The sequence below is a fragment of the Platichthys flesus genome, chromosome 15 (assembly GCF_949316205.1).
Source record: "Platichthys flesus chromosome 15, fPlaFle2.1, whole genome shotgun sequence".
NCBI lineage: Eukaryota > Metazoa > Chordata > Actinopteri > Pleuronectiformes > Pleuronectidae > Platichthys > Platichthys flesus.
The window spans coordinates 11,735,412-11,745,866 of NC_084959.1; the positions used below are offsets into that span (position 1 = coordinate 11,735,412).

Below are 10,455 nucleotides of genomic sequence, written 5' to 3' on the forward strand. Positions count from 1 at the left end.
GAGGATCGTATTCACAGTCAGTCGTGTTTTATTCATGTCAACTTAAATTAAGAACATACTTTTGTCTCTGTTCATCTAAACGCTCACACTCAACAGCACACACAGGAAAACACTGTTCAACTGCAGATGAGCAAACACTACAATATTTCACATACACATTGTTCAGAAAAATTCTTCCAGGCCACGTTTTCAAGTGATGTATAAAAAAAGGACATTTGTGTGTAACGTCCTGGGCAAAAATCTTGTAGTTTGCGTCAACTATAATACATTCAATTACACACACAGACGTAATGTCCTTAAAGGGTCCGATATCTTCGATTGTGTCACGAGACAAATACTTCCAAACACGTCCATCAATCACACACAAATACCAGTTTTGTCGCAGGGGAAGTCATTGATTTCAGTGGTCAGGACTTGGGGCGGGGCTGAGGTTCAAAGGTCAGCCGTGCGTACGCTTACGAGGCTGCTTTTGTCGCCGGGGTTTCAAGATGACGTAGCGCCTGTAGGTGGTGTGATGGTTTGATATAAATGGAATGTAGAAGGCCCTGATGAGAGGAGAAGACCTGAGAGAGAATAAAACAGTGTCAGTCTGAGGAGAAAAGCAAGCGAAAACGAAAAACAATAGTGGGGATGCTGAATCAGAATTGGTTTTATATTCATTGTTGTCAGTTAATGTGCTCGACACTAATCTTTAAACTTCTCAGTGTAAATGTTGTGTTTTGGAAAACACCTTGATGCTTGAAGAAAGGGCTTAAAGGCGATGACGTTCCACTCCTCTTTGTTGGCTGAATAACGTGGCTCGAGCGGTGTCTCTTCTTCCAAGTCCAGGTCTACTAGGTAGTGGCACTGCCGTATATCCACCTGCACAAAGCACCCATTCAAAAATATCATGCAAATGCTCTTAAATACATCGTCCAGGCATCAACAAACGTGGGCGTTTCAGAGTGACTTACATATCTACTAGGCTCCTCCAGGTTCTGGTCATTCATATTATCTGGGATGAGCTGCGTGGCCTGAGGACCAGAGGCGTATGGCTGAGGCAGCTGCCCCTTAAACTCAGACTGAATGAAATGCAGTTGCCAGCTGGAGATTAGAAACAGTAACTATCAGTATACATTTAAATCTGGGATAAAAAAAGGTAATCTCTGCTTGGATGTGTTTGAAAAGCATTTATATTTCAAGTCCCAGCAGAAGAAAAAGGACTGAGAAGGATTTCAAGATTCTGCGCAAATGCAATATCCTGGATACTGACTTGTGTGGCAGTAGGAAGCTGCTCGGGAAGCGGTGCCACTCTTTGCCCACACACACAGTGACTGGTCTGCCTTCAGGGACTGAGTGAAGAGTCGGATCCTTGGCAATGCGGTGAAACTCTGGGTACAGGTCCAGAGGGGCATGGTAACCTGTAGACATAGAAGGCAATATCTCATTTCATCCATCTTAAACTGTTGTTTCTGTTGTCCGACACTGGGTCTCAGGAGAGCAGAGCTTTTGTGCACACGCACCTTTGAAGAGAGCGACGGAGCGAGACAGCGACAACACTGCAAAGACCAGAACAGAACTCAGAGCCAGCCAGTTGGAGGAGACCGTGTAATGCTCCAGCCGGTATCGCTGGAACAGGAAGTGGTAGCATTTCTACAGGGAATAAAAAAAAAAAATGTAAACTGACTTTAAAGGCACATCTATGACTAAAACAAATTGGTTTAAGCTTAAATATGAAAATGTCAAACCACACCTGTAGAGAGGAGAGGGCTACTGCCCCGCTGAGACAGATGAGAGGGTAGATGGGGAAGAGGAAACGTTCTTCTTTATGAGATCTGGTGAAGAAAACCAACATCCAGAGATACATGGGAGACAGAGTCAGCCAGTAAGGACGGCCCAGGTTCTGCACTGTAGAAAACACATAAGTCCACATGAACATGTGATCACAAGAGATGCTGCTTTGAAAATTAAGATCTCAGCCAAAATAATCTCTTAACTCTGAATTAGATTTGATTAATTTCTTGTTTTTTCAATGTACATTATATGAAACAGTATTGAAGAGGACTTGGGTACAGAAAAGCATCAATTGGGATGTGGATCATTTTAATATAACAGTTGGCATCTGTTCACAGTTAGTGACAGGAAATAATGAACAGAGTACTTCTAATCAATTCTCATAAAAACGCAGTCTATTTCCCAGGTATACTAACATGCATTCATAGTTTTGCTCCCTGAGTTCTCACCATTGAACCTATGTAACAGTGTCTCCATGAGAGCGGTGAGTGGAAGTGAAAACAGCGCCAGAGCAAACACCAGATTGAAGTTCAGGATCCCATTTACAAAGTAGAAATGCCACGGCTCTGTACCTGAAAATGAAACAAGACACAACATGAAAAAAGTCACAACTGGTGTAAAGGCTAGCACAATAAAAACCAAATAAGAAGTGAATAGTTACTGCATGATTTACTTAAAACATATAACCATAGATTTTATTAAGATAAAACGCTGAATACTGGTGGAAGAGACAAAGTGTCCTGTATTCAGTAATTTAGATATTTTGTGAGACTGATTAAATGAATGAGAAGTTATTGAATGAATGAAAACTTAAACACTAAACTCAAAAACAAATTAGAAGGAACATTTTTTTGCCAACGTGATATAAATAAACCCTTTAATTACATCTGTGCTCTTGTGTATAATTACCATAAAGATCAGGTCCATGTGATGTGAAGACATTGTACAATAGAATGTTGAGTGGAGCAATGACCAGTTTTCCATAGAAGAAAGAGTCGACTACCACCAGTGGAACCTTAGAAAGACACACAGGATAAACAGAGGGGAAGGTGGCTGAGCCAGTTTTGTTGTAAACATTTACATTTGGCATAATATAAAAAAATGAATGATGAATGAGGTATACAGATTTAGTGTGGCCGAACTGCTGTTTTTTTTTTGGGGGGGGGGGGCTTATGCCAATATCGATATTAGGGAGTAAAAAAATAAGCTTTACTAATTTGTTATGAAACATTTCTTAAATTCTCTCACCAGCAGTAGAGTCAGAGCAATGAGCGACCAGGTGATAAAACCTTTCCACTCCCTCTTTATCACCAGCAGGTCAAAGGCAATTGGAATCCTGCAGATCAAATAAACCAGAACCAATTTAGGAGCAATACATTTTGACAGCTCTATCTGGAAAAAGCATTGCGGACAACTCTGTATTTTAGTTTACAACCCTACCCGATCAGAGCAGAGAACGGCCATCCGACAATGGCACCGGCAGCCACACCTGCAATGGCTAACGGCGTTGAGTCCTGAAACCACCCCGTCATGGCTACCAGCGTTGTATACATACAGAAAGAGGAAGGTAGGAAGGCTGAGGCAAAAGAGCAAAAGACAAGGGGGACAAATTGTAAACAAGAATGCAAACAGGAAATCCTCTTTCCTTGTACTGCAAATACCATCACAGGCCGGTATGCCTCTATGGTAAAGGTTAATGTTAAGAACCACAAAGGGCTGGAATAGAGGCACAAGATACACAACATACAGAGAAAGACAGTATCGCTAAACTGTGTGAATATATGTGACCAACCTGCAGATGAGCAGAACATTCCTGTGCCGAGGACAAGGAACGCCAACATCAGACGGCCCACGTGCAAGCCGAACTTCTTACAAACTGCCCTGTGTCACATACACACACACACACACGGGTCAAATGGTTCACTTTGTCTTTGTATACTGTCTCAGACCGCCCAGGAAGTGAGTAGGACGTCAACTTCCATATTAGAGGAAGATAAAACTCACTTGTAGAAATAGAGTTCACAGACACAGCAGGTGAAGGCCAACACACATCGTACAAAGTAGAACACCAGCACCTACAACACAATTATACCACAAGCTTGAAACCATTGCACAAGTTCCAGAATAATGCAAGTGGGATTCAGATATTGTTTTCAGTCACCTGGTGTAAAATCATTTGACAAGATTTTTACTGATACAAATATTTTACTCTTTACAAAGACTATATACTGTTACAAATATAAGGCAGATTCATAGAACAACAAATGTTGAAATGATAGGAAGTTTGGAATTGTTACCTTGTTTGTCTGTAGAACATGGGCATGCAAACAAGCAGGGAGAGCATGTAGCCATAAGTAAGCATAAGATCTGATGGCGTACAATGGAGAATATTCCCACGTTTGCATCCCTGTGCCGTACAGCAGGTAGTGCATCTGCCAAAAACAGTGAACACAACAGTTACAGACATGAGCAGTTGAAGAAAGAGAAGTAATGAGATGAAAACTATAGACAGATATTTGAAAATCCCAGGAAGGGACATGTATGATGCCATATTGTGGACTTCTTATACTAGTGGGTTGTACTCACAGGCTCCCAGTAGTTGAAGGTTTCATCGCAGTCCGAGATGTTGCTGAGCAGAGCTGCACAGAAACGTGCAGAGAGCAGACACTTAAAAGCAGTGGAACCCTCCGGAGCCCAGACCTGCCCCCCGCGACTTATTGACCTGTCACAGAAATACACACAAAGCACAATCAGACCACAATAACAAATGCATTGTAATGAAAATCTATTTCAGTATCAAATGTAATAAAAACATCAAAATAATCTGGTTTTACGAGACACCTGAAAGTACATAAATGCTGTGGTGCATAATATAACGGAACGAATGAGAACAAATAACTTAGACAATGGTACTTAAATCGTTATAGTAAAACTATAGTGATGGATGGTCCGGGCTGCACAGTACAATAGCATGTGAAATACACAAGGAGAATAAGCTCTATATTGGAAACACTCATGACTAACACCATAAAGGTAAAGTATGAACACAAGTCACATGATTCTATATGATGGGAAGTTATGCAAAGAAACGATGATGAAATAAATATTAAATACTGTATAAATATGCAGAGGGTGGATGTGCTCATTGTAAGCTATACATACACACACACACACATACATAAACATAGAGATGTGTTTGCATGAGCAGTTTGCTGAAGATAATCATTTAAAATAATACCACAATAGTATTATTTATCGATAATCATTATAATCTCCTCCCAGATGTCGACAGCTGTGAGCTCGGTCTTTCAGAGCCAATTCCCTTCGTCTTTATAAATACTGTGATAATCTCCACTGGTCTCTGTGTCTGCCAGTGTTTCCTCCGGTTCACAGCCACCATCTGATTAGTTCGATGAGCTGCAGCTCAGCGTTGAGCCTCACACTCCCTGTCACTAAGACACGTCACCTTACACACTGTGAACATGTCCCTGCAAACACTGGAGCGAATCAACAAAAGAGATCCCTGCTGAGGAGTGAACCTGAGTGTGTCCGAGGTCAGGCTGAACTCGGGTCAGCTGTGGGGAGTCTGGCTGTGGACGGGTGGGAGAATGAATGACATGGTAACTTAGCTGCGATGTGTCGCTTTATCAAAACATAAGCGATGCAGCTGAATATTAGTATTGAGGAGGAAACCCAACGGAGCAGCCATTACAGGCGAATGCGCTGTGCAAACACATCCCTGCAGGTTGTCAGCTGAACGTTTCCAGTCTTTGTTTTCGGGGTTTTAGAGCCACAACTTCACCGTAGCTAGCTAGCTAGCTGCAACCGGCTCAGGCTGTCAGCCAGACCGGGCAACGGAGCCTGTCGCGTCGGGAAGTCTCGCGCCTCTCCCCCGGGGTGGTACTCACTCTTGCCGGGTCTCTGTGGTTTTAGGGTCGTCGCCGCCTTTCTCCTCTTTCGGTGTCCGGGCTTCGGCGGAGACATGCACGCTGTTCGCGTCCTGTCTGCCGCCTCGCCTGCTGCGCTGCCGGAGCGCCTTGGCCGCCATGTTCACCGACGATGCTCCCGAGGCGTACTTCGTTCATTTTCGTCTCTGTCCGGGCACTGACAGCGCACCAGTCTCTGAGGGACATTTCTGTCTGTATTGTTTGGCAGAAGGCATGAAGCTCTGGTCATATATATTTTCTGTATTAATAAGTATCAAACATATATTTAACCAGCTACAATTCAACATATATAAAGAAATGTTGGATCACAAATAAAAAATTCACTAGGGTTAAAAAAAAGCAGTTGTTCTTTTAATTGCAAAAATTCTTCTTGTAAATAAGGCACAATTAAACAACATTAACAATTTCATTACTTCGTCTTTATTTTTCTCATCATTCCAGGAAAGTTAATTAAATGCTAGGGTATTAAGTCACCGTCAAGTACATAACATCATTAAATTAACTGGGTTTGCTTGTTTCTGATTATGTTAAACAGAGCGGCTTCAATGCAAAACTACTTTTATTCTTCGTCACAACTTTTACAACATATATGATTATGATTATTAGGGCCGAGCACTGACAGACAGTGAGGCCCTATTGAAATTGTAAGGATTATTATAATTTTTAAGGCAAATTAATTGGCTTTTTGATGGCTTAAACATGCTCAAATTCTTACCAAATTTGCAGTAAATTAGAAAGTGGTGAAAATGTACTTTTCCTTTATTTATTTATTCATAATTTTGTTGCGCAAAAGTGGCAGACTTTCTGCGCCGAAGCGGACTGCGAAACTATGCACATTAAGAAGATGGACACATTGTGTGTGTGTGTGGGTCTGTGTCATTCTATGCTGCTTTTGATACACATTTCAGAGAAAACCATTATAATTTCTACTTAACTACATATACTGAAAGCCTTACTTAAAAGTTACTTTTATATTTTGGATTTTAGTTATTGGATGATTTAATATGCTTTAAAAACCTATTGTTAGAGAATAACCCAGTAGTTTCAAACCTTGGCTTCTGACACCTTACAATAATCACAGTGTGGGACACATTTCATTTTAATATAATTATGAAAATTCATGCAAAACCTTGTATTTTATATTCGGTGATCAAATAAATGACATATTTTAAAAATGATTCTTGACGGACCACACGTTCATGTTAAATTACTGGTTTATTGTACGATCATTTACACAAACACAGAGATGTAGAATTCCAATCACTCTCAAATACCATCATCAATGCCTCAGCTATTGTAAACACCATTTAATGACAGTTTTGCGGATTAGATGTTTATATTTGTAGTAGCAGTCATAGACAGACATGGACCAGTAATGATAATATCTCTACTACTAATAAAAATAAGAGCTCAAATCCCTGCTCATCCTATTGATATGTAACTACCTGATGGTGACTTGCAGCCGAGATAAAAGTAAAGACTCCAAGTGTTTGTGAAACGTTAGGGCTTGTGTGTGAGATAGAGCGTGTGTGTGTGAGTGGTAGATGAGTCTGTAGCAGTAACTGGTCTGGCTCAGGTCGGGATGAGAGAACGTGTCGATGAGTTTAACTTGCTCCACGGTTCCCTGACTGGCCTCTCTGACCAGGGCGTGGAACTTCTTCTCTTCCCATGTCGGCCCCGTCCAGAAGCTGATGTCAAAGTTGTAGTGCTCGGGGAAAAGGGAAAATGTCTGGAAGGATGTCCCAGGTGGCGTGCGAGGTCCAAATTGTTTCATGAAGCGTTGGTCATGTGACCACAGCAGCCGCCAGTCGGGAAGGGAAAACAGAAGCACGGCCAGAAGGTCCAAATTTAGGGACAAAGTAAAGCTGACATGGCTCGTGTTGTCATCTGCATTGCATGCAAATGCCTTACCAACCAAGCCCATTGGCTGTGCCATCAGGCGCAGACCTCCCTCCTCTGTTATCAGAGAGACCCCATATGGTGCAAGCAGTGTTTCCAGCCATTGTCCAAGAGATCTGATTGGCTCACAATCCGAGGGGAAAACGCCTCTGAAGAGAAGCTCGTGAAAAACAGGCAGGGCCCAGAGGTTGATGGGGACGCTCCTGAACACCAGGCCGCTAATGCCAAATAACAAGCTATTTACACAATTAGAGACACCACAGGGCTCCTCCTGCTTATTTCCTTCAACACTTTTACTGTTCGACTCTGTTTTCCTATCATTCCCTGCGTTGTTAATCAACTTTTCTTTTTTAGTCAGAATCTCCTCTACGTGAGGGAGCAGGGATGGGCGCAGCATATAAGGACCATTTTCGCCTTCAAGATCCACATCATGATCACATGCAGACCTTAAACACTCAGCACCTTTACTCCTCTTCTTCTCTGAGGTGACAGAGGGGGCGGACACTAGAGTATCTTGTGTGTCTGTGCCTCCTTGACTGTCGGAACACGTCAACGGATCTTTTTCCTTGTCTGCAGAGATAGGAATGTCGGTGTCTTTCTGAAGTAGGTGGATCGAGTAGCAGTGTGAACCGTCTATATCACGGCAGCACTTCTGCAGCTGTTTGGCCTGGATGAGGAAAGGAACCGTCTCTGTCATCATGGAGACCGGCCACTTCTCCGTCAGTCCTTCGAGAAGAAAATCTTGCACCAATCTGACCGGGTGGACAGAACCTGAGCAGAGAAATCCTCTGATGAAAGGGAGAAGAGAGTAAGCATGTGTTATGTCACTTTCTTTGCGTTGGTGGTTTTATAGGCAAACAGCATGAGTGCTTTTGCTATACTTTACCTGGACATATAATCACTGAGCTCAGCTGGCATGTTGTAGTTGACTTTATCCCCGTCAACCACCTCCTCCACCTTTAGCATCCCAGCAGAGACGTAAGGGAGGCTGCGAGTAAACACATGCAGCAAAGCTTTCGCCACATGAAAGCCTTTATCCTGGCTCCTGCACGACACCAACATCCTCATTAGATGATCTGAGTATGCAAACACACATCAAAAATGCGCGTGCACACACAAACACACGCGCACACACACAAAGGGCTGTTTCTATTTGTACACTGCAACACTCAACTTTACTGCTTACCTGTATCCGGTGCATTTGTAGCTCTGGTGTTTCTCACTGTCAAAAGGACGGACGTCACTAAGGATTAGGTGTGCTTCTGCTGCCATGGCAGCCACCTGCCAACTGTTGTGCCACTCCCGCCTCGGCTGGTCCGCTGGTGTGCCGCCCTGTCCGTTACACAGGGCAACATGAACCTCGCCGTCTTCAGCCAACACCTGAACACAACTGGAGGAACGTAAAAATGAACACACAACTTTTATCAGTTCATAAAAGTACGGAGACAATTCATCAGCCCTTAGTCATGATCAATCATTCTTTTTTCAATTAATCTATTTATCTATCTATATTACACATATGTTTTACTTTCAGCTAAGCAGGCATACAGTACTTCATATTTATTACCTAATATTAAACACAGGTAACTTTTTAAATAATTAAAAATGTCTACTCTTCTTACTATACAGTATTAAGCATTGTTCTGAAACGTTATTCCTGACATTTTCTTTTCTTTGGCGTGCCATACTCTAGTGAAAGACACATTTCCTTTATGCCTGTATTATTGGACAGTAAAGTCTTGAATCCTAATAGTTGTCAAAACTTGGTATTGATACTTTTCAATCAGAAAAAGCAATAGAACTTATATATTGTTTTTTTTAAATTGACAGTTTAAAGGTCCTGTGAAAGGACTGAGTCCTGAGGCATGATGCAGTTATACCTGAGGAAGAAGTTTCTCAGGAGTTCTCGGTTCTTTTTGACCCCGCTCTTTCTGCCTCTGTGGGGGAAGTTGAAGAGCACACGGTCAAACACCCGGCACTGCAGGGAGGCGCATTCCCCCAGCTTCGTGCAGTCCACCCCGAAGAGCACGGTTCCACCTGAGCAACACAATCACACCACTCGAGTAAGAAAAGACAAGAGGTGCAGCCAGTGGAATGAACGAACGCGTCCAAGCAGCGACAGGCGTGTACCGGAGTCCTCAATGATCCGGACGTTAGCGGCTGCCCCTTCTTGCCGCAGTGCCTCGTCCTCACGCTGCAGACAAGTGGCCGTGATGCCGGTGTCCGTGTCAGCGAGGCTCTGACTCATGGACGCAGAGAACGAGAAGTTCCCTTCTCCCACCAGAAGAATGGACCGTGAAGGAGACATGTCCACTGCGAATAGAGATGGGGAGAAAACTGAAATAATAAAAACAAACCAAAAACGTGCTTCTCCTTCAGCGGCTCTGAGAGAGAATTGAGGAAAGTTGGGACAGCGACCGTCAATCCCCCTCACCGACGCAGTCAGTGACTGTCTAGGCTCACAGACACGGATTAAATGGAGTGTGAGGTCGATTAGAGCTGTTGAGCCTCTCCTCTGCTCCGCTGCGGATCATGAGACGTAACTCTCACCTGGAGACGCTGGCGTTGGTCGCTGTGTCGCACACTCACTCGTCCGGTATGAAACAAAACGCGAGGAACGTTGCGACGCGCACCCGGGTTCACAAACGTGCACCTGTGCCAACAAACATACAAACGCATTTAATGTTAAAAGCCACGTGAGTGAATGTGTATTATACGCATCTCTTTATCATATTATAAATGAGTTGATAAATAAAGGCATGAAAATATGTTTTTTAACTCGTGTTTCCGGGGGGACGTGATGCAGGGTGGAGCGTCACATCTGGAGGAGGGAGCC

General features: G+C 43.1%; 2 protein-coding genes across 2 annotated transcripts; both read right to left on the reverse strand.

Moving 5' to 3' along the window:
* Positions 1-5: 5 nt before the first annotated feature.
* Positions 6-5,866, reverse strand: alg9 (ALG9 alpha-1,2-mannosyltransferase). Its single transcript, XM_062406223.1, has 15 exons — positions 5,682-5,866; positions 4,360-4,495; positions 4,071-4,205; positions 3,778-3,848; positions 3,566-3,654; positions 3,214-3,349; positions 3,022-3,109; positions 2,683-2,788; positions 2,223-2,345; positions 1,733-1,887; positions 1,503-1,632; positions 1,253-1,400; positions 954-1,083; positions 731-861; positions 6-563 (listed from the first exon to the last, which is right to left on the reverse strand). The coding sequence occupies exons 1-15, from the start codon at positions 5,819-5,821 to the stop codon at positions 440-442; spliced, it is 1,842 nt and encodes a 613-aa protein (XP_062262207.1). The 5' UTR covers positions 5,822-5,866; the 3' UTR covers positions 6-439.
* A 1,028-nt stretch (positions 5,867-6,894) lies between these two features.
* On the reverse strand, positions 6,895-10,208 carry fdxacb1 (ferredoxin-fold anticodon binding domain containing 1). The gene is made up of 6 exons (XM_062406807.1): positions 10,170-10,208; positions 9,750-9,932; positions 9,500-9,656; positions 8,806-9,009; positions 8,506-8,664; positions 6,895-8,407 (listed from the first exon to the last, which is right to left on the reverse strand). Exons 2-6 carry the CDS (start codon positions 9,925-9,927, stop codon positions 7,162-7,164), a joined length of 1,944 nt encoding a protein of 647 aa, XP_062262791.1. The 5' UTR covers positions 9,928-9,932; positions 10,170-10,208; the 3' UTR covers positions 6,895-7,161.
* Between the last annotated feature and the right edge of the window lie 247 nt (positions 10,209-10,455).